Source organism: Mangifera indica, chromosome 15 (genome assembly GCF_011075055.1).
Source record: "Mangifera indica cultivar Alphonso chromosome 15, CATAS_Mindica_2.1, whole genome shotgun sequence".
NCBI lineage: Eukaryota > Viridiplantae > Streptophyta > Magnoliopsida > Sapindales > Anacardiaceae > Mangifera > Mangifera indica.
In genome coordinates, this window is record NC_058151.1 from 12,631,571 (window position 1) to 12,658,754 (window position 27,184).

At 33.4% G+C, this 27,184-nt stretch overlaps 2 protein-coding genes and 2 long non-coding RNA genes across 4 annotated transcripts; 1 reads left to right on the top strand and 3 right to left on the bottom strand.

Moving 5' to 3' along the window:
• Nucleotides 1-120: 120 nt before the first annotated feature.
• LOC123198090 (receptor-like protein kinase FERONIA) lies at nt 121-3,119 on the bottom strand. The gene has a single exon (XM_044612674.1). The coding sequence runs from the start codon at nt 3,058-3,060 to the stop codon at nt 337-339; it is 2,724 nt and encodes a 907-aa protein (XP_044468609.1). The 5' UTR covers nt 3,061-3,119; the 3' UTR covers nt 121-336.
• Nucleotides 3,120-7,449: 4,330 nt separating this feature from the next.
• Nucleotides 7,450-10,547, bottom strand: LOC123197848 (receptor-like protein kinase FERONIA). Its single transcript, XM_044612298.1, has one exon. The coding sequence runs from the start codon at nt 10,375-10,377 to the stop codon at nt 7,654-7,656; it is 2,724 nt and encodes a 907-aa protein (XP_044468233.1). The 5' UTR covers nt 10,378-10,547; the 3' UTR covers nt 7,450-7,653.
• Nucleotides 10,548-18,659: 8,112 nt separating this feature from the next.
• LOC123198137 lies at nt 18,660-21,029 on the bottom strand. The gene is made up of 2 exons (XR_006497967.1): nt 20,048-21,029; nt 18,660-19,105 (listed from the first exon to the last, which is right to left on the bottom strand). It is a non-coding gene; the product is annotated as an uncharacterized LOC123198137 (long non-coding RNA).
• A 2,343-nt stretch (nt 21,030-23,372) lies between these two features.
• Nucleotides 23,373-24,469, top strand: LOC123198136. Its single transcript, XR_006497966.1, has 2 exons — nt 23,373-23,790; nt 23,957-24,469. It is a non-coding gene; the product is annotated as an uncharacterized LOC123198136 (long non-coding RNA).
• The last annotated feature ends 2,715 nt before the right edge of the window (nt 24,470-27,184 follow it).

Genomic DNA, 27,184 nt, shown 5'->3' on the forward strand with positions numbered 1-27,184 from the left:
ATTCAATCCAGCCCCAATTGACGTGTCTAATGCAAGTGTTAAACCCAATCCCACTCTTATATGTGGTAGACCGCAGAAACGCCGGCCTAGCCCACTACCGCCTGTTACTGAGATTGGCAATTAAAAAGGGAAATTTTTGTAGAAAATTTAGCTCTTGCAGTCCAGTCTAAATTAATTATCTTATACATGAACGCTACAAGGACAGAGAAACTGCATTATACATACATGCAAGTCTACTAATAATTTATTGTGAATCTACGGGAAATATGAAAACCTAGGAAATGTAAGCTATATTTTGCAACAAGAACGCAGAGGGCGGCGGTCATATCCAACTGATCATCTTCCTTGTGGGTTCACGATCTCAGAGAAGACACCTCCAGAAACTTCTCTACTACCAGTAATGAAGCTCTGTTCATCACTGGTTGTTAGTGTCACCGTACTAACGCTCTTCGATTCCAACACATGTTCGCCAATGCTACTGAACAAACTCCTGCTCTCAATATCCCATTCATCGGCAACCTCGCCCTTTGTGCTATCTTCTTCACCACCCCTGAACTTCTCCTGCTTCTCTGCCGTCTCCTGTAATTGCAATGCAAACTCGAGCCCCCACACCACGTCGTTCATCGAAGGCCGTCTTGCGCCATTATCCTCCAAGCAACTCATCGCCACCTCGGCGAACTTCTTCAAGCACTCCGGCGCAATCTGACCCTTCAAAACCGGGTCGATAATCTCATACACCGTCTCACTGCGGTAACATTGTCGCGCCCAAGCGGCTAAACTCACTTGGTTCTTCTCCACGGCTCGAAGTATCGGCGCCCTGGCACACAGTACTTCGAACAAAACGACCCCGAATGAGTACACGTCAGATTTCTCTGTCAAATGCTGAAGTCTGTAATACTCTGGATCTAAATACCCGATACTACCCTTCACCACTGTGCTGACGTGTGTTTTTGACGTGGTCGTTGGTCCGAATCTTGACAAACCAAAATCAGAAACCTTGGCCACCCATTTCTCGCCCAACAAGATATTTGTCGTCTTCACATCACGGTGAATGATAACGTGCTTCGCGCCTGTGTGAAGATAATGAAGCCCACGAGCCGCACCGATACAGATCTCGAGGCGCTGCTTCCAGGGAAGAGGAGGATTATCGGTGTTGTAGAGATGATCACGGAGGGTCCCACGAGACATGTAATCATAGACGAGGATCATCTCACCGTGATCGTTGCAGTAGCCGATAAGAGACACCAAGTGAAGGTGGCGAAGCCGGGAGAGTAATTCGATCTCTGTGTTGAATTCTAGGGCGCCCTGTTGTGACCCTGGCGTCAGCCGTTTGATCGCAACGGGAGTGGATGCATCATTGATGTAACCCTTGTACACGTTACCAAATCCTCCAACGCCAATGATAAATGCCTCATCGAAGTTGTTAGTGGCGGCTTTGATCTCAACGAGTGAAAAGTGAGTGCAAAGATCCGACGGTAGAGATAAGCCGCGGGACTTTGTGGACTTGGTCGTTGAAACAGAAAATGGGATCCAGAACGAAGTCCCGACAGTGCTGGAGGCCCAATCCTTTACATGCCTTGATTGCCGGAATATTAACAGAAGTAAAAGGGAAAGTACAACAAAGCCGGATGCCACACCGGCAACGACGGCTATTATCGTTGTAGTTTTATTTTTTCCTCTTGCTGATTCCGGGTTTGTCTTCGGAACCGAAGCTGGGGGGATCCAGTCAGGATTAGGTCCGGCGAGATTGTTCATATCGACTTTGAAGATTTCAAGGCCATTCAAGATGGCGTCTGAGTAAGTGGTCTTCCATCTGGGCGCTGGGTGCAGTGCGATAGAGAGGTTCTGCTTCTTTTCATCTCCTCTGTGTGCCATCAAAACAGCATACTGTGTATATAGGGGAATTCCATTTCCTCCACTCCATTCAAATATGTCAATCTGAGTCTCAGCAGTTTGATTAGCTATGTAAATCATAAACCTTCTGCTAGAAACCTCAGTTATCTCTATCTGAAACTCGCAAAAGTGAAGCCTAACAAAATATTTAAACCCGGCATCAACCGGAAATTCCCAAGTAAGATTATAATTCTCGTTAGTATCCCTGTCCTGCCCCATTGACATGGCCGTTTGATAGACTGTAACTGGAGCAGTGTAATTAGGTGTCTCGTGGTCGTCGAACCTGATGTTAATAGTATTGTTGACTAGTTTAACCCCTGGCTTGGCTTCTGTCAAGTAGAGATCGCCCTCCTCAATCCAGTTTCGATACATGCCAGTGTCTTCTGCCGGCGAGATATGTTTTCCCCCGACGTTTATTCTGTATATGGTCTCCAGGGCATAGCTGGTATCAATACTAAACGGATTCACCTGACCAAGAAATTTGAATGGCCGGTTTATTATCCCTTGTGGCTCTCTGTAATAAAGATTAGAGGGCATGGATACTATCTCAATCCCGTTGATAAAAGCATATGCTTGTTTGTAGTCGGGACTGGGGGTGAAGGTTATGTTTAACCCATCTTCTTCGACGTTAACGCAGTATTCTTTCCAAACAAGTTCTCGGCTGCCAGGATCAGCAGCAGCTGCTGTCAGTGAAGCACTGAAGTTTTTCAGGAGGGTGAAAGAATTGGCTTGAACAGAGAAGAAAGCTTTGGAGACATCAAAGTACGGATACGTAGTTGGAAAGAAATACAAGCGGATGAACTTTGGACCGGGAGTGATGTTGAATATGTAGGTGAACGGCGAAGAAGAGAATCGGGCTTTCAAATAGAATTTCTCTGAACTTGTTGTGGGTTGTTGAGGTGAGCGAGAGGCATTCGACAAGCTGTTTTGGGCCTGGAGCGAGAAGTACTGAGAGTTGACATCTCCGACCAAGCTTCGGCCATCTTCCGAAACGTGAGTGTTGTCAGAGGAGCCACAAGCGAGAATTATGTTCTCTACCGGTTTGTATGCAAACGGCGAGTCACCGGACACGGCGGAGACAAGGAGGTGGATGAAGAAGGAGAAGAAAAGTAGCGCAAGAGTGGATCGGATTTTGGAATAGAGAAGAGTGCTGCAAGTGTTTTCCATTTGTGTGTTGGGAAAAAATCTGAAGCAAAAGCTTCTGCGGATTAGTAAATATCCAAAGAACAAGTCGCGCTGCCAGCACAGAGAATAACCGTGATGTCACATAAGACACGTAAAATTCTTTGCTGTTGACTTCAAAACCCAAAGACAAAGACTTGATGAAAATTGTTTAAGTTTGTATAATTTATTTCTATATAATATATATAAATAAAATCTTTTTAAGCTTATATAATTATTTAGGTTTGTATAATTATTTAAGGAGGAATAAGTAAAATCAAACAAAAAAATAATTTATTATTTTGTTTTTGAAAATAAAGAATTTTTATGTTGAAAGTTCGGAATTTATTTTTTATTTGGCTTCAACAAAAAAGTTCATCGATTATGGTAAAAATAATTTCTTTATATTTTGAAAAACTATTATTATGAGTAAAAGAATTTAAATGAACAAAATACATTTAAAAAATATAAATCATATGATAGATATAATGTTGACGTTGTTACTCTAATAGAAAAATCTGAAAGTTTAATTATTTTAATTAAAAAATAAAGTATAATTATCCAAGAATTATCTATGTTAGTTAAGAATTATCTTGGTTATCATATATAAATAAAAACAAATAAATCTATATTATTAATTTTCAACAACCCCTGAGATTAAACCCTTTTTTTTATAGGGTAATACTATGTGTATTTATTTTTTGTATATAATTATGTACACAGTGATGTGTTATCATATAATTAAGTGATTTAAAAACATGTGTCTTCATATGATAAAGAAATATTCAATCTCATGATAACACTTCATCTGTGTATATAAATTATGTATAAAAAATGTGTGCACATAGTTTTATTGTTTTGTATGTGATAAAATATAATTTCGTTTCTTTAATAAGTAAATTAAAAAGTTCCATCATTTAAAAAAGGAGAAAAAAATCAATTTTTTCACTAGAGAAAAAATGATACTTTAGTATCATTACCTTACAAACAATATTATTAAAATCAGATCGATGATCGAATTGATTATTTTACTGATTTGTGATTTCACTAATTTAACTTATTTTTAAATTATTATATATTTCTTAAATAGTATCAAACATTTATCACATTCTATATTACATATAAAAACAAAAAACCAAATGAGTATAATATATTTGACCGAACTTCAAACTAGTCAACTTTTATATATAAATCGGATTAAATTGTAAAATTGAATTATAATATAGACTAATATACAATTAGCCAAAAGACTTATTCCCATCTAAGGCATAGTGAAATCTCAAACTCCCACATTCCAATTTTTAAAAACCTAAACACCTACCTATAATTTAAAAAACTAATAATTTTTCCTTAAAATTAAGTTAAAGTGAAGGGTAAAATCGTTATTTAATAATAATATTAAAAATTTATATCATTTTACCCCCTTAATTTGAAAAACTAACAATTTCTTTCAAAATTAAGTTTTAAAAAGTAACATTCCACACGCCCCTCCCCTTTTCTATTTGGAATAGGGAACAATGCTGCAAGAGCTTTCCATTTGTGTGTTGTGGTAAATCTTTGTGGAAAAACCTGAACTAAATGCTTCTACGGATTAGTAAATATCTAAAGAACAAGTCGCACTTCAACCACAGGGTATAACCGTGATATCACGCAAGACAAGTAAAAGTCTTTGTCGTTGATGCAAAAATCCAAAGACGAAGACTTGATGAAAATTATTTAAGCAAATAAAATCTTTTCAAACTTATATAATTATTTAAGGAATAAACAAAATCCAACAAAAAATAATTTATTGTTTTGTTTTTGAAGGTAAAGAATTTTTAAATTGAAAGTTTGAAATTTATTTTTTATTTGGACTCAACAAAAAAAGTTTGTCAACGGTGATAAAAAATAATTTCTTTGTATTTTGATAAAATATTATTGAGTTGAAAAGAATTTAAATGAACGGAATATATTTAAAAAAATAACGTAAATTTTAGGATAGATATGATGCACACGTTTTTATGTGATATTATACAAATTTTGTTACTCTAACGAGAAAATTTGAAAGTTTAATTTTTTAATTGAAAAATAAAGTATAATTAACCAAGAATTATCTATGTCAGATAAAAATTATCTTGGTTATCATCTATGGGTAAAAATAAATAAATCTATGTTATTAATTTTCAACAATACTCGAGATTAAATATGCTTTTATATGTGATAAAATATAATTTAGTTCCTTTAATAAATAAATTAAAAAGTTTCATCATTTAAAAGAGGAAAAAAATCATTTTTTTCACGGGAGAAAAATGATAATTTAGTATCATTATCTCACAAACAATATTATTAAAACTGGATCGATGATTTAATCGATTATATTATTAGTTTATGATTCTATCAATTTAACTAATTCTTAAATTATTATATATTTTTTGAATAATATCAAATATTTATCATATTATAATACTTATTATGTATATTAAAAAAAAAACTAAATGAGTATAATAAATTCGATCGAATTTTAAATCAATCAATTTATATATATATAAATATAATACCTTCCAGGAAACGGAAGAAGGCGTGAGTTCTGATCTGAACCATGAATATTTGGGGTCCCAAGGGAAAGAGGGGCAAGTGAAGAGATATTATGCTTGTCAGCTTGCCACAATGGGACACCAGCATGTTGCCCATCGACAGGGACTGCGGAAGAACAAAAGACGTGTAATCGAAGGTAGACCTGATCCACCGTGTTATAAGGTCAAGCTCGATTCCTGCTAATTCGAAATGTTGGGTCTCCATCTTTCAAACTTAAACCCGGTTTAAATTAAACTTTACAAATTTGTGTGATAAATTAACTTAAAATTATTAATAGTCTTAATTTTTTTATTTTAATTTTTTCAACCAATTATTTTAATTTACTATTAATTACGTACCTAACTTTTAATACACATTAAATAATCTTTCTTACCAAATCATATTTTCACTCCAAAATAAGTTAAAAATAATATGATTAATTACGATTATAAAGATAGGGTTTTATATAATTCGTAAGGATTTTAACTATTGTAGATATTATTATTCCATATTTTTGTAATTTATTTTTAATAAATTCTACTAAAATAATAATTTTCTATATATTCAAGCTAGTTTAGGTTAGTTTAAATTATTGTTATGTCAAATATAATGTTATCTAATTTTATTTTAAATTGTATCGGACTAATTTAAAATAAATTTTATGTAAAAAAATATTTAATCTTAACTTGATATTTTTGTATTGACTTGGTAACAAATCAAATTGAAGGATGTCTTCGGCCTTTGGTTATTTGTAGAGAGATATTTTCTCTTGGGCCAAATGACTATTTCTCACTCAAGGTTTAATTCAAACCCAAACTTTTACTAACTATAAAAAATTTAAGCTATTACCCATAAATTATTAAAATTAACATAAAAAGTTAATTATAAAGATAAAATCGTCATTTAACTAATAATATATTAAAAACAATAAAATATATATATTTTCTCTTAGGTTTAAAAAACTAACAATTTTTTCTCCTATAATTAAACTTTAAAATTTTATATTTTCCCCTCTTGGGGTTTCTCTCTCTCTTTTCTGGTGTTGAAACAGATGGCTTTGCTCTCTTTCATCTTTTTCGACGCATCTCTGATGTGTTCTCCCTCACAATGAATTATCTTCGTCTAGTGATGAAAAAGATTCAAATGAAGACGAGTCATTATGGGAGTGAACACATCAGAAAAAGGGAGGGAGAGTGAAACTGTCAGTTCCAACTCTGAAAAAGGAGAGGGAGAAAAACCTTAAACTCTAGGAGGGAAATATAAGATTTGAAAGTTTAATCATATGAGAAAATTGTTAATTTTCTAAACCTAGAAGGGACATAGATAGTGTTTTATTATTTTTAATATATTACTAGTTAAATAACAATTTTATCTTTGAAATTAATTATTTCTGTTAATTTTAACAGTTTATATGTAAAAGTTTAAATTTTTGATAGTTAACAAATGAAAGATTGAGTTTGCATCAAACTTGGGTGGGAATATGGCTTTCGGCTTTTCTCTTGTGATTAGAGATGCCAAATGGGTCGACTCGGGTTGTGGCTTGACTCGAAGCCCAAAATTTTAGCCTAGTCTACTATTATAGTGGGTTGTGTTATAGGTATAGCCTTCGACTGTACATAATATTATTAAAATATATATATATAAGAAATTATTTTTTTAAATTAACAGTCCTAATCAACTTTTTATATATAAGACCGAACCATGAGTTTTATGTGTTTTGTGGGTCGGTCTGACTGAAAAATCCGTAACCATGCAAGTGTTAAACCCAATCCTAGTAGACCGCATCAAAGCCGGCCTAGCCCACTTCCGCCTGTCATTGTGATTGGCAATTAAAAAAGGAAATTTTTGTAGAAAATTTAGCTCTTGCAGTCCAGTCTAAATTAATTATCTTATACATGAACGCTACAAGGACAGAGAAACTGCATCAAACATACACGCAAGTCTACTAATAATTTATTCTGAATCTACGGGGAAAATTAAAAACTAGGAAAATGTAAGCTATATTTTGCGACAAGAACGCAGAGGGCGGCGGTCATATCCAACTGATCATCTTCCTTGTGGGTTCATGATCTCAGAGAAGAAACCTCCAGAAACTTCTCTACTACCAGCAATGAAGCTCTGTTCATCACTGGTTGTTAGTGTCACCGTACTAACGCTCTTCGATTCCAACACATGTTCGCCAATGCTACTGAACAAACTCCTGCTCTCAATATCCCATTCATCGGCAACCTCGCCCTTTGTGATATCTTCTTCACCACCCTTGAACTTCTCCTGCTTCTCTGCCGTCTCCTGTAATTGCAATGCAAACTCGAGCCCCCACACCACGTCGCTCATCGAAGGCCGTCTTGTGCCATTATCCTCCAAGCAACTCATCGCCACCTCGGCGAACTTCTTCAAGCACTCCGGCGTAATCTGACCCTTCAAAACCGGGTCGATAATCTCATACACCGTCTCACTGCGGTAACATTGTCGCGCCCAAGCGGCTAAACTCACTTGGTTCTTCTCCACGGCTCGAAGTATCGGCGCCCTGGCACACAGTACTTCGAACAAAACGACGCCGAATGAGTACACGTCAGATTTCTCTGTCAAATGCTGAAGTCTGTAATACTCTGGATCTAAATACCCGATACTACCCTTCACCACTGTGCTGACGTGTGTTTTTGACGTGGTCGTTGGTCCGAATCTTGACAAACCAAAATCAGAAACCTTGGCCACCCATTTCTCGTCCAACAAGATATTTGTCGTCTTCACATCACGGTGAATGATAACGTGCTTCGCGCCTGTGTGAAGATAATGAAGCCCACGAGCCGCGCCGATACAGATCTCGAGGCGCTGCTTCCAGGGAAGAGGAGGATTATCGGTGTTGTAGAGATGATCACGGAGGGTCCCACGAGACATGTAATCATAGACGAGGATCATCTCACCGTGATCGTTGCAGTAGCCGATAAGAGACACCAAGTGAAGGTGGCGAAGCCGGGAGAGTAATTCGATCTCTGTGTTGAATTCTAGGGCGCCCTGTTGTGACCCTGGCGTCAGCCGTTTGATCGCAACGGGAGTGGATGCATCATTGATGTAACCCTTGTACACGTTACCAAATCCTCCAACGCCAATGATAAATGCCTCATCGAAGTTGTTAGTGGCGGCTTTGATCTCAACAAGTGAAAAGTGAGTGCAAAGATCCGACGGTAGAGATAAGCCGCGGGACTTTGTTGACTTGGTCGTTGAAGCAGAAAATGGGATCCAGAACGAAGTCCCCACAGTGCTGGAGGCCCAATCCTTTACATGCCTTGATCGCCGGAATATTAACAGGAGTAAAAGGGAAAGTACAACAAAGCCGGATGCCACACCGGCAACGACGGCTATTATCGTTGTAGTTTTATTCTTTCCTCTTGCTGATTCCGGGTTTGTCTTCGGAACCGAAGCTGGAGGGATCCAGTCAGGATTAGGTCCGGCGAGATTTTTGTTCATATCGACTTTGAAGATTTCAAGGCCATTCAAGATGGCGTCTGAGTAATTGGTCATCCATCTGGGCGCTGGGTGCAGTGCGATCGAGAGTTTCTGCTTCTTTTCATCTCCTCTGGGTGCCATCAAAACAGCATACTGTGTATATATGGGAATTCCTTTTCCGCCACTCCATTCAAATATGTCCACCTGAGTCTCAGCAGTTTGATTAGCTATGTAAATCATAAAAGTTCTTCTAGAAACCTCAGTTATCTCTATCTGAAACTCGCAAAAGTGAAGCCTAACAAAATATGTAAACCCGGCATCAACCGGAAATTCCCAAGTAAGATTATAATTCTCGTTAATAGTCCTGTTCTGCCCCATTGACATGGCCGTTTGATAGACTGTAACTGGAGCAGTGTAATTAGGTGTCTCGTGGTCGTCGAACCTGATGTTAATAGTATTGTTGACGAGTTTAACCCCTGGCTTGGCTTCTGTCAAGTAGCGATCGCCCTCCTCAATCCAGTTTCGATACATGCCAGTGTCTTCTGCCGGCGAGATATGTTTTCCCCCGACGTTTATTCTGTATATGGTCTCCAGGGCATTGCTGGTATCAATACTAAACGGATTCACCTGACCAAGAAATTTGAATGGCCGGTTTATTATCCCTTGTGGCTCTGTGTAATAAAGATTAGAGGGCATGGATACTATCTCAATCCCGTTGATAAAAGCATATGCTTTTTTGTAGTCGGGACTGGGGGTGAAGGTTATGTTTAACCCATCTTCTTCGACGTTAACGCAGTATTCTTTTGAAACAGTTTCTTGGCTGCCAGGATCAGCAGCAGCTGCTGTCAGTGAAGCACTGAAGTTTTTCAGAAGGGTGAAAGAATTGGCTTGAACAGAGAAGAAAGCTTTGGAGACATCAAAGTGCGGATACGTAGTTGGAAAGAAATACAAGCGGATGAACTTTGGACCGGGAGTGATGTTGAATATGTAGGTGAACGGCGAAGAAGAGAATCGGGCTTTCAAATAGAATTTCTCTGAACTTGTTGTGGGTTGTTGAGGTGAGCGAGAGGCATTCGACAAGCTGTTTTGGGCCTGGAGCGAGAAGTACTGAGAGTTGACATCTCCGACCAAGTTTCGGCCATCTTCCGAAACGTCCTTGTCAGAGGAGCCACAAGCGAGAATTATGTTCTCTACCGGTTTGTATGCAAACGGTGAGTCACCGGCCACGGCGGAGACAAGGAGGTGGATGAAGAAGGAGAAGAAAAGTAGCGCAAGAGTGGATCGGATTTTGGAATAGAGAAGAGTGCTGCAAGTGTTTTCCATTTGTGTGTGGTGAAAAAATCTGAAGCAAAAGCTTCCGCCGGATTAGTAAATATCCAAAGAACAAGTCGCGCTGCCAGCACAGAGAATAACCGTGATATCACATAAGACACGTAAAAGTCTTGCCGTTGACTCAAAAACCCAAAGACGAAGACTTGATGAAAATTATTTAAGTTTGTATAATTATTTAAGTTTGTAAAATTATTTAAGGAGGAATAAGCAAAATCAATTAAAACCGGATCATTTAAAATCAATTTTTTCACTAGAGAAAAAATGATGCTTTAGTACCATGACCTCACAAACAATACGATTATTTTACTAATTTGTGATTTAACTAATTTAATTTATTTTTAAATTATTATATATTTTTTAAATAGTATCAAATATTTATCACATTCTCTATTACATATAAAAAAAATCAAATGGGTATAATAAATTTGATCGAATTTCAAACTAGTTAACTTTTATATATAAATTGAATTGAATTGTGAAATTGAATTAGAATATAGACTAATCTACGATTAGTCAAAAGACTTATTCTCACTTAGGGTATGGTGAAATTTCAAACTTTCACTTTTTAATTTTTAAAAATCTAAATACTCACCCATGATTTAAAAAACTAATAATTTTTCCCTAAAATTAAGTTAGAGTGAAGGGTAAAATCGTTATTTAATAATAATATTTAAAGTTTATATCATTTTATCCCCTTAATTTGAAAAACTAACAATTTTTTTTTTAAATTAAGTTTTGAAAAGTAACATCCCCCCCCCCCCCCCCCCCCCCCCCCCTTTTCTATCTATTTGAAATAGAGAAGAGTGCTGCAAGAGCTTTCCATTTGTGTGTTGTGGAAAAATCTGAACCAAAAGCTTTTACGGATTAGTAAATATCCAAAGAACAAGTCGCACTTCAACCACAGAGTATAACTGTGATATCACGCAAGACAAGTAAAAGTCTTTGTCATTGACACAAAAATCCAAAGACGGAGACTTGATAAAAATTATTTAAGCAAATAAAATCTTTTTAAGCTTATATAATTATTTAAGTAATAAACAAAATCCAACCAAAAATAATTTATTATTTTGTTTTAGAAAGTAAAGAATTTTTAAATTGAAAGTTCGAAATTTATTTTTTATTTGGACTCAACACAAAAGTTTATCAACAACGATAAAAAATAATTTTTGTATTTTAATAAAATATTATTGAGTTGAAAAGAATTTAAATAAATGAAATATATTTAAAATAAATAACGTAAATTGTAGGATAGATATAATGCACACGTTTTTATGTGATATTATACAAGTTTTGTTACTCTATGGAGAAAATTTGGAAGTTTAATTTTTTAATTAAAAAATAAAGTATAATTAGCCAAAAATTATCTATTTCACATAAAAATTATCTTAGTTATTATCTATGGAAAAAAATAAATAAATCTACGTTATTAATTTTCAACAACACTCGAGATTAAATCCGCTTTTATATGTGATAAAATATGATTTAGTTCCTTTAATAAATAAATAAAAAAGTTCCACCACATATAAAAAGAAAAAAAATCAATTAGTATCATTACCTCACGAACAATATTATTAAAACCGGATCAATAATTAAATTGATTGTGATTTAACCGACTTAATTTATTTTCAAAATATTATATATTTCTTAAATAGCATCAAATATTTATCATATTTGGATGCTCTATTATATATAAAAAAGAAAACAAATGGGTATAACAATTTCGATCGAATTTCAAATCAGTTAATTTTTATATGTAAGTCGGATTAGATTATGAAATTGAACTAGAATATATACTAATTTATAATTTAATCGATTAAACTGTTTAATCTGATCCGATTTTAAAAAATGTGTCACTGATCATATATCACCATCACCTTTTACATTGTGTTACATATGAGAACGATAAATATAACCATTTTCTGTTGGCCATCGGGCCCTATACGGCATGGCAACTACGTACATACCAAAAGTTTTATCACAAATACGTATCTTTTCAGTTTTACCCTTAGTGTACGTTTCTAGTCCATTCATTTCTTGATAAAAATCAAGTAAAACCAATAAACTTATTACACGTGTCAATTTAATTTAATAAATACTTTATTTTTTTTAAAAAAATTTTTGAACTTTATTTTTCCCTCTCACACTCTATAAAGCCACGCTTGATCTGCTCAACAAGAACTTCAGGAGGAAGACAAACATGGCGAAGAATGTGATGGCTGCGGCGGGTCTCTGTTTAGCGCTCCTAGTTGTGATGCTCTTCAACGCAAATCAGTCTGCAGCCAGTGTTTGGCCGACGTTCATCAACACCAGGACCTTCCAGTACTGTAATGGCTCCACGCGAGATTGCCCCATGGCGGAAGACGACGACGGTGTGTTCTTGGCTGACCAGAAGATCGAGTCGAGTTTTCAAATAGAAACGTGTTTTCTACCAGTTCGGTCTGCAGTGGATTGCGGGAGAGGAAGAAGCTACACGTCGTGCCTGCCTGATCCACAGAGTTCTAAAATTCGTGAACGTTGTAGTAGAGGAACCTACGTCAACAGGAACCGTGGATGCGCCTAGCTTGTGTTTCGCTAGATCCTTAACCCTAAACCCGAACTCACAATTTCGCTAATTAAGTTTATCGAAGTTTTAATGTCTTATATAGCGTCTAATCTGTCTCTCATTGTTCATATTTGCGTGTTTGCTCTAGCATTAGCCATGAGTACAGGAGGACTCAGGAGCCATGCATGTAATATAGCTAATAAAGATGCTACCTCTTTCTAATAAGTTCATCAACGACCGTAGCCATGTTATTTGTAACTCGTTTTACGTATCCAATCAAGTATTCAGATATATGATCAAATATTATTTTATCCTGATTCAAAATTAATTAATTATATAATAATATATAATTTATATATTTAATTAAATATTCAAAACTGAGTATACATAGTTTTATAGTATAATTTTTATTAAATACTACAACACAACTAGTTTTACGTATTTAATCGAGTATTTGGATATGTAATTAGATGTTGTTTTATTCTGATTCAAAATCAATCAATTATATGACAATGTATCATTTCTATATTTAATTGAATATTTAAAACTAAGTGTATATAATTTTATTATATAATTTTTGTTAAATACTACAACACAACTAGTTTTGAATATCTAATCAGGTATTTAGATATATGATCGGGTGTAACTTTATCCTGATTCAAAATTAATTAATTATATGATAATATATCATTTGTATATTTAATAGAATACTTAAAACTGAGTGTATATAGTTTTATGGTATAATTTTTTGTTAATTATTACAACACATGCATAGAAGATTGGTAGTACAAATTCAATTACTGCAACCACACCAACCTCCATGGAGGCTTTAATATCTCTTGCCAGTGCACTTATAAGTCTCACGTGCACACGATTCTACTATAAGTAGTTTCTTTGGACTAGTGTAAATGGAAACAAGTGTATCTTATGAATTATGTTAATTACTCAAAACTCTTCTTTTGATTAAATTTATGGATATAACATTTAAAGAGATGATCAATAATTAGTAAATAAATATTGGTCAAAGGACTAGTTTCCACAAAAAATTAGTGTTTTCTCAAGTTTTTCCATTGGTTAACTTTAAAAAACTCAAATATTTATCCATTTTCTTCTCTAGATTTGAAAATTTAACAATTTACCCTTTTAAAGGTTTGAAAAGTGATGAATTCCCCATAGGGTTTGGAATTTTTTTTAGGTGTTTCTCGGGTGAATGGAGTTGGCTTTCACCACCCATATTTCGTCAGTGACCAAAGAAGAAGGAAGGGTGACTACTTTTCGATTTGTCTGACATTTGAAGGGCGACATATCTCAGCTACGAGTTGAAAATCCGTTGAGCCATTCATCTACCCAACATCGTCTGAGCATCTCTCATCATCATCTTAGCATCGTTGAACATCTCTCATCGTTGTCGTGGCTAAATTGAGCGTTGTGGCTAAGATCGACAAATCATGCGACACCCCCTTTGGAGCCTCCAACGAAGATAAAAGTGGTTACCCTTCCTTTTTCAACCACCAATAGAAGATGGGTGAGGAAGGCCAGCTTTAGTTGTCGGAGAAGCACCTACAAAATGTTCCAAACCTTAGAGGGAAATTTGTCACTTTTTAAACCTTGGGTGAGAGGGAGGAATGTTAGATTTTTAAATATACGGGAAAAATGTGATAAATTTTTAGATTTTTTAAATATTTTTGTTAAATAACAATTTTACCGTTGATTGTAACTATAAAAATTAATAGATGGATGAATATAGGTGGATTCGAGTCAGGCCGAGCCCGAACACCCCTTGGCTAGAGTTTGAATTGGACTAAAATGATCTGACTCAAACTTAGCTCGAGTTCATTGAGCCAAAATTAGATCCGACTCGAGTTCAGCTCAGATAAAAAATAGCTCAGCTCGTCTTAATTCTAGTTTGGCTCAATTTCGTAGCTCTAATTAATTGTTCGAATTTGTAGCTCAATTTGATTTGAATTAATAGTTCAAATTGACTGTTCGAATGTATGGCTCGAGTTTGGGGTTTATTAACAAAATAATGTCGTTTTACTCAAATAATATTCAAAATTTCTGATTCAAGTCATGGACTAGAGCTGAACCGAGCCGTGTTTTCAAACTGCCTATTCGAACTATTGAATTAGAGTTGATTTAAGCCATAAATTCGAGCTGAATCAAGCCATGAATTCGAACTACTAATTCAAGCCATGAATTCAAGCTGAACAGAGTTGAACAACCCTTGGCTTGAGTTTGGTTCGAATTAAAAAATGAGTCAAATCTTCTGGTTCTTGTTTTGCTCGAATTTTAATCAAACGAATTTGAACCGAGTTAAATCGAGCTGAATCAATTTTCGAGATCGAGCCGAATCAATTTTCAAGATCGAGCCGATTCAGATCATATCCAGGCCTATAAGTGAGTATTTGAGTTTTTTAAAGCTAATAGATAAAAATTTGGAAAAACACTAATCTTGGGTGGGAATAAGTCCTTTGGCCAATAGATGTTGTATAACTTGTAAGTCAAGATGAGATATAAATGAAGTATAATCTCATTATAAGCAGTAATTAAAAAACATGAGTTATTATCTGCTATCACTCATGCAATCTTTCAACATTATATAAATGTTTTTTATTGTCATAAAACCACTTCTCACAGTCCCAACAATTGCAACCAAAAGACAATCAATATTCTACAATATCGAGATCATATGACACTCATCAAATTATATGATTTCAGACTTAATTTATTTGTTTAATTAGACATGCAATCTTAACCTCTACTAATATAAATTCAAGATAGTGAAAATACCAAAGGGAGAACACTTCTAGCATTATATATACACTTGCATTATAATATCGTAATATGACTATTTCCTTATAAGCAATCACCTAATATTACCATTGTAGATGAAAACTATTGATTTACTTACCGAATCACAGTAAAAATTTTGTTGTCTCTTCATCTTTTTGTGTTTCTTTATCGTTTTGTATCATGTATCATATGATATTAATAACTTTGCTCTAACCCCATAAATAAATTCACCATTAAGTTAGTTTAAGACATCTTCTCTGTCGAATCCTCATCTCAAAGAATGATATATTGTTTCTCATATATAACCTTTTTTCAATTCCTACCCTATTGATGTGGGTTATTCTCTAATTTTTCCTATGAGGGAAAAATTCATGATCAGTAACAAATGGATTGAACCATGCAATGAACAATAACTTAGCAAGATAAGAAACACTTACCGGTCCTTCGTTTAGCCTCTTTCACCACATAATCACAAAGACAAGGCTAGCCAAATCCTTCCAACACTTAAAAGTTTCTTAAAGATCAATGGCAACCTTCAATTTAGTCTTTGGAAAGGAACCAAGACGCCAAAACATGGTGCCTTTATCTTTAGGTCCCCCTCCAAAAACTTATACCAACTTAATTCTTCATACAAGCATGGTTCCTCCATTTCAACCACTTACAACTATGTATAATATATTAAAAATTACCATCAAAATTTAATTATTTTTGAGGACTCAAACCAACTAATCAACATTAAGAGTGGGACACTTGTCCCCAATCTATAAAATAATTTAAAGTATTGCTATCATTTGCATAAAAAGAATAAAAAGGAGTCTCATTATTGATTTCCTTTCCACTTCCATCCATTTTCATGGGTCCATGTCTTAATTTGGATGTGATTGGGATTGGACAATGAGAGTCACATGTTATTGGATTATTAGTGATACTGTTCAACCCAGATCAAGCTATAGCCAGTTCTTCACCCAAGAGCAACACCAGCAGCACTGCCTTCCAGTTTTGCAATGGTGCCATCGAAGATTGCCTGATTGCAGACGACCAAAACGTTGAGTCGGAACAAGCAGCGACAACTCTAAACATAGCAGCAGCTTTACAGCCTTCTAGTCTAGTAGTTTAACTGCGGGAGAGGTAAAAGCTACACATCATGCCTTTCTGATCCAGGGCATTCTAAAATACTCGAACGTTGTCGTAGACTGCATCTCGGTATGAATCGTGCATGTCCCTCGTTTGTGGTTAATTTGGTTGATTAGGTCTAGTTAATCAAGTTTTAATGTATTGTGTATTGTCTAATTAATGTCTTTCTCTTAATAATCTTTTTCTCTTTACATATGTCTACAGATTTTAGAAGAAGATCATTTACCCTTGATTTCATGAAATTTATTGAAATGGGCATGTATACGATGTTTTTGTGTTAATCCCTGCAGCTTCTTGATTCTGAAAAATTTCACTTCTGATAGCATTTGAGTAATTCAAAAAGGGTTTGTTAATATTTTGGATTTACAAATTAATTAAGTAATTAAAGGAAGGTTTGGATCTTCCCAGTTAACCGTAATTAAAGACTCTTCTTTTTGGCTAACGAGGAAGATATATTGACTAAATTTATAATTGCAATACTAAATAAATAAAATTTTTAAAAATATAATAAAGACTTTAATGCAAATATTCTCTTTATAAGTTTTAGTATTTTACTAGTTTTGTTAACTCTTAAAATAAAAAATAATAATAATAATAATCTCTTTTTTATATCTTAATTAAATCCCGGTTCCTCCATTCCAACCACCTAAAACAATGTATATATGATTAGATTTGAGTTGAGCTGAACTTGAGCTTGACTTGATTTATATATGGGTGGCTCAAGTTCGAGCTCGGCTAAAGCCGACTAGTTTCAGGCTCAAATTTGATTCGGCTCGATTTTGATTCGGCTCGATTTGACTCGTTTTTCGTTATCAAAACGATATCGTTTTTAATATATATTGGTTAAATCGACATCGTTTTGCATCAAAAATTTTAATTAGAAAATATGATGAATAACTCAAGCTCGAGCTCGGTTAAGCCTGACTCGTTTTGGGCTTGATCGAACTGAACTCGAGCCGGCTCAATTCGAGTCCAGCCCTAGATGTATATCTTAAAAATTATCATCAAAATTTAGTATTTTCCATGAACTTAAGACCAACTAATCAATATCAAGTAATCACCTTCCTGCCATTGCATGATCGGTTGGTCTGTTTCTATTTTAATCGATATTTTTGTACTCTTAATAACAAACTATAATTGATGATGAATCAAAAATATTTTTGTAATTTTAATAAAAAATAATAACATATTAATAATTAATATTTATATTAATATTGATAACAATTTTTTAAATTTATTCAAAAAAGACTAATTAATAATTTATAATGAAATTATACTATATTTATTAATAAAAACAAATAACGGATAAAATTTTTTTTTTTAAGCTTGAGGTGTTGAAATGTCATTTCTGAAAGTTGAGGTCGAAAATAGTGATTCGGCCATTATTAAATTCCTTTAAACTTCAACAATTTTCATGGGTCCTATCTTAATTTTGATGTGACTGGGAGTGGACAAAGAGCGTCACATGTTCTTGGATTAATAATGCCACATTTGTCATCATTTACCAACCTACCTGTTGAAATTATAATCTTAATAAGGACGCCATACCTTGCACTGGTACACTTTGCGTATCAGCTCGAATCGAAAATACCCTAAATGAGTTTGGTTTAGGGTTTTAAACGAATTCAAACTTGAGTCTATGAATTAAATATTTTTAAACTCAAAGTTAAGGGGTGTTTCAAATTGTTAAACTCATGAATTTAAAAATTTTTAATATGAATCAATTAAAATAACGTTATTTTAATTTATATGTATTAAAATAACATTGTTTTAATCATTTTTTATCCAATTATAATATCAAACCGAACTCAAAATTTAGTTTAAATTCAAATTTGAATTTGAGTTTTTTCAAATGAGTTGAAATCGAATAACTTTTGAGGCAATTGATGCAGGACTATTTCCAGAGATGATTACCATTCGCTTGTATACATGACTACAATGTTCTTGAATCTTTGGGGGGGAATTTGGTTTGGGAAGACAGCTGCTGGATGGCTTTCCTCGGCCACAGTTACAGCCGGATGATTAGGAGATCCTGTGGCAAGCGTCGAAGGCTTTGTAAAATGTAATAGCCAAGCTGCTGCTGACGGGGGAATCCATTAAGAATTCAATGTGTTGGTCGTGCATCATCATGGCGGTGTTGTTGTAGCCATTATTGCTGAGCTCCACTGAACAAGTAGACATTTTTTATCACTAACAGTGTTGCCTGTGAGTCCAAGTCATGGCTACCATTTGAATCTGTCTTCTGCAGTCCTGCTTGTGTCCTCCAGAGGCATGAGGGAAATAAATAACCATAATGAATTGAGAATGCAACTATCTGGGTTGTTCTGTCTCAGTTAATGCAGTCTCCATGAAGACTTACCAATAATTTTCTCAGGTGGGTTTGGTTGGAGGTATAAGAAGATTATTTTGATATAATTTATCTTTTATTATTTATATTATTTTATTTAATTTATATAATAATATAGCAAATAATATAAAAATTATTCTTATTACTATTATTATCTTCATTTTGTTAGCGTTCGGTTTAAATAATTTTTTATTTCAAAAAATAAAAGATTACTTTAGAGATAAATTATTTTAAAGATTATTAAGTATAAATTATTACTATATTTGATACAAATTAATTAAAAAATTATCATATTTGGATAAAGATAATATTCTACCATATCAAGATCACATGACACTCACCAAATTATATGATTTCAAACTTAATTTATTTGTTTAGTTAGATATGTAATTTTAACCTCTACTAATATAAATTTAAGACAGTGAAAATATCAAAGGGAGAACATTTATAGCATTATGATACCGTAATATCACTATTTCCTTATAAGCAATCACCTAATATTACCATTGTAGATGAAGACTATTGATTTACTCCCTGAATCACATTAAAAATTTTGTTGTCTCTTAATCTTTTTGTGTCTCTTCATCATTTTGTATCATGATATTGATAACCTTGCTCTAACCCCATAAATAAATTCATTATCAAGTTAGTTTAAGACCTCTTCTCTGCCGAGTCCTCATCTCACAGAATGATATATTGTTTCTCATGCATAATCTTTTTTCAATTTCTATCCTATTGAATTGGGTTATTCTCTAATTTTTCATATGAGAGAAAAATTCATGATCTGTAACAAATGGTTTGAACCATGCAATGAACAATAACTAAGCGAGATAAGAAACACTTACCAGTCCTTCGTTTAGCCTCTTTCACCACATAATCACAAAGACAAAGCTGGCCAAATCCTTCCAAGACTTAAAAGTTTCTTAAAGATCAATGGCAACCTTCAATTAAGTCTTTGGAAAGGAACCAAGACGCCAAAACATGGTGCCTTCATCTTTAGGTCCCCCCTCCAATAATGTATATTTCGTGCAATTGCACTAAGGATATTTTTGTTTTCTCTGATCTTCTGTCTCCATCTTCTTTTCTCAACCATGTACATTTCCATATGTACGTTTCTTTTGATTTGATTCCCCATAGACAAGCGGACAAAAATTTTCGCACTATATACCACTCAGCCAGAAAACTTCACAGAAGTAGAGTGATCGAGCTACCTTAGGAAGAAGATGAACATGTCGAAAAACTTGATGGGAGGTTCCGGTTTACTGATCCTAGTGATGATACTGTTCAACCCAGACCAAGCTATAGCCAGTTCTTCGCCCAAGAGCAACACCAGCAGCACTACCTTCCAGTTTTGCAATGGTGCCATCGAAGATTGCCTGATTGCAGACGACCAAAACGTTGAGTTACTGTTTGAGTCTGAACAAGCAGCGACAAGTCTAAACATAGCAGCATCTTTACGGCCTTCTGCTCCAGTAGTTAACTGCGTGAGAGGTATAGGCTACACATCATGCCTTCCTGATCCTCAGAATTCTAAAATACTTGAACGTTGTGGTAGACTGTATCTCAATATGAATCGTGGATGTGCCTAGTTTGTGGTTAATTTGGTTGATTAAGTCTACTTAATCAAGTTTTAATGTATTGTGTATGCTCTAATTAATCTCTTTCTCTTTACAAATGTCCACAGATTTTAGAAGAAGATCATTTACCCTTGATTCCATGGAACTTATTGAAATGGGCATGTATATGATGTTTTTGTGTTAATCCCTGCAGCTTCTTCATTCTGAAAAATTTCACTTCTGATAGCATTTGAGTAATTCAAAAAGGGTTTGTTAATATTTTGGATTTACAAATTAATTAAGTAATTAAAAAAAGGTTTGGATCTACTCAATTAATTTGGGTAACGAGATGAAAATATTAACTAAATCTATAACTATAGTAGAAAAAGTCAAGTCTAAGCGCATATGGCACGAAAAAGTATGGAAAAACTTCTTGGAATGTATTTAACCAATAAATAAATATTTCAAAAATATAATAAAAGTTTAAATTCTAACAACCTCTTTAAAAATTTAATATTTTATTAGTTTTATTAATTCTTAAAATAAAAAATAATAATAATAATCTCTTTCTTTTTTTATATTATTTCTTCATGCAAATGCGGCTCTTCGATTCCAACCACTTCAAACACTTAAAACAATGTACATCTTAAAAATTATCATCAAAATTTAGTATTTTCCGCAAATTTAAGACAAACTAATTAATATCAAGTAATCACCTCCTTCCTGCGTATGCATGATTGATGGGACTATTTCTACTTCAATCGATATTTTCGTAATCTTAATGACAAACTATAATTGATGATGGATCAAAAGTATTTTTGTAATTTTAATAAAAAAAAACATATCAATAATTAATATTTATATTAAATATTAATAACAATTTTTTAAATTTATTCAAAAAAGACTAATTAATAATTTATAATGAAATTACACTATATTTATTAATCAAAATAAATAACAGATAATTTTTTTTTTTTAAGCTTGAGGTGTTGAATGTCATTTCTGAAAGTTGAGGTCGAACGTATCATTAGCCCATTATTAAATTCCTTTCAACCTCAACAATTTCCAGGGGTCCTACCTTAATTTTGATGTGATTGGGAGTGGACAAATAGAGTCACATGTTCTTGGATTTATGATGCTACATTTGTCATCATTTACCATCCACTTGTTGAAATTATAATCTTAATAAAGATGCCATAACTTGCACTGATACACTTTGCATATTAGCTTGAATCGGACATACTCGAAATAAGTTTGGTTTAAGAATTTAGATGAATTCGAACTTAAGTTTAAGAATTAAATATTCTTGAGTTAAAGGGTATTCCAATTCATCAAACTTATGAGTTTGAAAAATTTTAATATAAATTAATTAAAATAACGTTGTTTTAATTAATATGTATTAAAATGATATTGTTTTAATCATTTTTTGTTTTGATTACAATATTAAACTGAACTCAAAATTTGGCTTAAATTCGAACTCGAGCTTGACTCTTCTCAAGTGAGTTGAGCTCGAATAACTTTGAGGCAATTGACGAGGACTATTTCCAGAGATGTTCACGGTTCGCTCGTATACAAGACTACAATGTTCTTGAATCTTTGGAGGGGAATTTGGTTTGGAAGACAGCTGCTGGATGGCTTTCCTCGGCCACAGTTGCAGCCGGATGATTAGGAGATCCTGTGGCAAGCGTCGAAGGCTTTGTAAAATGTAATAGCCAAGCTGCTGCTGATGGGGGAATCCATTAAGAATTCCATGTGTTGGTCGTGCAGCATCATGGCCGCGCCCTCACTGAAATGCAGCAGAGAGGCGGTGTTGTTGTAGCCATTTTTGCTGAGCTCCACTGCTGATACTGAACAAGTAGACATTGTTATCACAGACAGATTTGCTACTGAGATCCAAGTCATGGCTACCATTTGAATCTGTCTTCTGCGGTCCTGCTTGTGTCCTCCAGAGGCAAGAGGGAAATAAATAAATAACCATAATGAATTGAGAATGCAAGTATCTGGGTTGTTGTGTCTCAGTTAATGCAGCCTCCATGAAGACTTACCTATAATTTCTCAAGGAGGTTTGGTTGAAGATATATATTTTATTATTTATATTATTTTATTTAATTCATATAATTATATAACAGATAATATAAAAGTTAATCTTATTATTATTATTATTATCTTCACTTTAGTAGCATTTAATTTGAGTAATTTTTTATTTTAAAAAATAAAAGATTTCACAAAAATAAATTATTTTAAAGATTATTAGATATAAATTATTACTCTATTTGATAAAATTTGATTAAAAAAATTATCGTGTTTGGTTGAAGATAATAAAATAATACTAAAATCTTATTTTACTTAAATACCCTTAAATATAATTATTATAAAATATTTTTCCTATTACTTATTATATTAATTGAAAATAAAAGTATTTTTCTCCTAAATATTAATAAGAGAAAATAGAAATATAATAAAATTAATATTAACTTGATAATTTTTTAATACCTGAAATGGAATTGGTAATAAGAATATTTTTTATATTATTTGTCATAATATCACTGATAATTAGATTTTTTTTAATTTAAAAATCAAATAAAGTAACGTAAGTAATGAGATATAGATTGTTAAAGTAAATATTTTGTACCATGAATTATATATATTTTTTAAATATTAAAAGATTTTCAAAATTATTTTGATTACTAAATTAACGAGGGATGGACAATAATTTATGCAAAAAATTTTCTATCACTATGCAAGGGCCAATGGGCACCCTATACATTAAGACCTCCAGCCATCAAACATAGAACATCACGAGGACAGGAAGCACAAAACACAACCCCAAATTCCCATAGAGAGGAAGGCAGCAGAGAAATGCCCAGCCGCATACACACTAGAATCAGACCTGAAGAAACAGCGCAATGAAACAACTTCATGGCATGGTAGGGGGGATCCCAGCCAGGCAGCATTAAAAGAATTGAAGTAGCTTGGCAGGAGGAATTTAGGTCCACCACTCCAATAATTTCTCTGGTCCACGCGCGATTGCAGTAAGGATTTTTCTTTTCTCGGGTCTTTTGTGACACATTAGTCTCCATCTCCTTTTCTCAACAATGAAAATTTCCATTTGTACGTTTCTTTTGACTTGAGTCCCCAAAGACAACCGCACAATAATTTCTAACTACTCAAATTCTCCCACTGTATACCCTCTGCCAGAAAACTTCACACACGTAGAGAGATCGAGGTAGCTCAGGAAGAAGATTAACATGGCGAAAAAACTGATGGAAGGTATCTGTTTGCTGATCCTAGTGATGATACTGTTCAACCCAGATCAAGCTATAGCCAGTTCTTCGCCCAAGAGCAACACCAGCAGCACTACCTTCCAGTTTTGCGATGGCTCCATCGAAGATTGCCTGATTGCAGACGACCAAAACGTTGAGTTGCTGTTTGACTCGGAACTAGCAGCGACAAGTCTAAACATAGCAGAAGCTTTACAGCCTTCTAGTCCAGTAGTTGACTGCGGGAGAGGTAAAAGCTCCACATCATGCCTTCCTGATCCTCAGAATTCTAAAATACTTGAACGTTGTGATAAACTGTATCTCAATAAGAATCGTGGATGTGCCTAGTTTGTGGTTAATTTGGTTGATTAAGTCTAGTTAATCAAGTTTTAATGTATTGTGTATGCTCTAATTAATCTCTTTCTCTTAATAATATCTTTATCTTTACAAATGTCCACAGATTTTAGAAGAAGATCATTTAGCCTTGATTCCAGGGAGTTTAATGAAATGGGCATATATATATGATGTTTTTGTGTTAATCCCTGCAGCTTCTTCATTCTGAAAAATTTCACTTCTGATAGCATTTGAGTAATTCTAAAAGGGTTTGTTAATATTTTGGATATACAAATTAATTAAGTAATTAAAAAAAGGTTTGGATCTAAAGCAGGCTTCCTCCATTGTTCCAACGATGTATCTCTTAAAATTTACCATCAAAATTCAATATTTTTCAAGAACTTAACACCAACTAATCAATATCAGGCAAAAACCTCCTTCCTGCACATGCATGGTCGATTGAATCGTGTGAAGATTAAAACACTTATCTTTAATCTATAAGATAGTCTAGAATTTTATTTTTAATTTCTATATTTTAATTTTTTATTTTAATTGAGTAATGCTGGATTCCCAGCCAGCTGTTTCTACTTATCTATGTTGTCTCTAGCACCGACACTCCTTATTAAAAACTATGATTAAATCAAAAGTAGTGTCATTATTGATTTTGGTGTGTGATTGGGAGTGGAGAAAGGGGGTCACATGTTTTTGAATTATTAGTGCTACATTTGCCATCACTTACCAACCTTTGTCGCTGGCGGTGTCCATCCTCATAATATAATATAAATAAAAAATAATATATATAATAAAAATATAATGTAATATAATATATATTATTATTATTTTAAATTTATATATTATTTTAAAAAATATACAAATTTTTAAAAATATTTATGATATTTTTAAAATATGATATATTAATTATAGTTTTTATTATTTTATTTTTTAAAATCAATTCTATACCATATTTGATATATAATATATAAAATTTAGTATTTTATACATAATACAATGTTTAATTTGACTATCATAATTTTAGGCAATGAAAAAATAAAATAAATAAAATTATTTGTATAAATACATTTTATTAATTTATAATTAATTTATATAAATTAAAATTAAAATAATTATACATAAGCAGATGTCGTGATTATTTATTTATTTATTTTAAAATATCTTTTATAAATATAGTAATTGTCCCAGTTGATGCACCCTTCCTGAAGACTTACCCATCATTTTCTTTTTTAAATGTTTCAATAATAGTTTTGGGTCTCAATCATTCCGACCTGCATCTAAAAACCACACATTCGAATACATATATATGTATTTATATAATATATTATTATATAATTAAATATTATTTTATTTTTAATTAAAATAATTTAATATTATTTATATATTTAATTGTGTATTAAAAAATATATTACCATGGATCCTGAGCTCCGCTGCTGACACTGAACAAGTAGACATTGTTATCACTAACAATGCTGCTAGTGAGATCCAAGTCATGGCTGCCTTTTGTATCTGTCTTCTGCAGTTCTGCTTGTGTCTTCCAGAGCCAATGGGGAAATAAATAACCATAATGAATTGAGAATGCAAGTATCTGGGTGGTTGGGTCTCAGTTAATGCAGCCTCTTGGAAGACTTACCTATCACTTTCTTGGGTAGGTTTGGTTGAAGGTATAAAAAGAGTATTTTGTTAATTTATTTTTTATTATTTATATTATTTTGTTTGATTTATAAGTAATAAAAAATTATAAATTTTTTTGTCTAAACAATGACGCATCTAAATGAATTATATAAATTCATCGAATCTTGATCTTTCTTGAAATAATAGAAAGAAATAACGATGGTTTAGAGTAAAAAGAAGAGGTTGTTGAAGACGGAAATGATGGTCGGAGAGATGGAAAAAAAAACTCTAGATTTAGGGGAGGAGAAAATATGACTTTTTAAAAATGAAAAACTTTAAGTAGAAGTAAAGTTTTTAGTTTTAAAAAATCGGGGGTGAGGGTGGGGAATATAATAAATTATATTATTTTTTAATATAATTGTTAAAATAACAGTTTTATCTTTATATCTAATTGAAAATTTAAATAAAAATGAGAGATGAGTTACTATTTAAATTTTTGAAATTTTATGAATAAAGGTTTGGAAATACACTAAATGTTGGGTAGGAAAAAGTCTTTTGGCCAAAGATAAAAGAAATAACACTACATAGAAACTTATTTATATAAATTAAATTTACAATTCAAAATGGAATGATTCGATTTTTATTTTTTTTTTAAACTTTAAAATGACTTAATTTTGATGGAATGACTTAATTTTAACTCATGTTTTATAAATAAGTTACTCGAGATAAAATATAGCAGGAACTTGATGCAAGACTATTTACAGGGAACATTACGGTTCTTCTTGTACACCGGGCTACAATGTTCCCTGTAAATAGTTACGGTTCTTCTGGTACACCGGGCTACAATGTGCTTGAATCTTTTTAGGGGAATTTGGTTTGAGAAGGCAGCTGCTGGATGGCTTTCCTCGGCCACAGTTAACAGCTGGATGACTAGGAGATCCTGTGCCAAACGTCAAAGGCTTTGTAAATAAAATAGTCAAGCTGCTGCTGCTGATGGGGGAATCCATTAAGAATTCCATGTGTTGGTGGTGCAGCGTCATGGCCGCGCGCTCACTGAAATTCAGCAGAGAGGCGGTGTTGTTGTAGCCATAATTGCTGATCTCCACTGCTGAGATTGAACAAGGTAGCCATTGTTATCACTAGCAATGTTGCTAGTGAGATCAGAGTCATGGCTGCCTTTTCTTCTGCCTTCTGCAGTTTTTTTTTT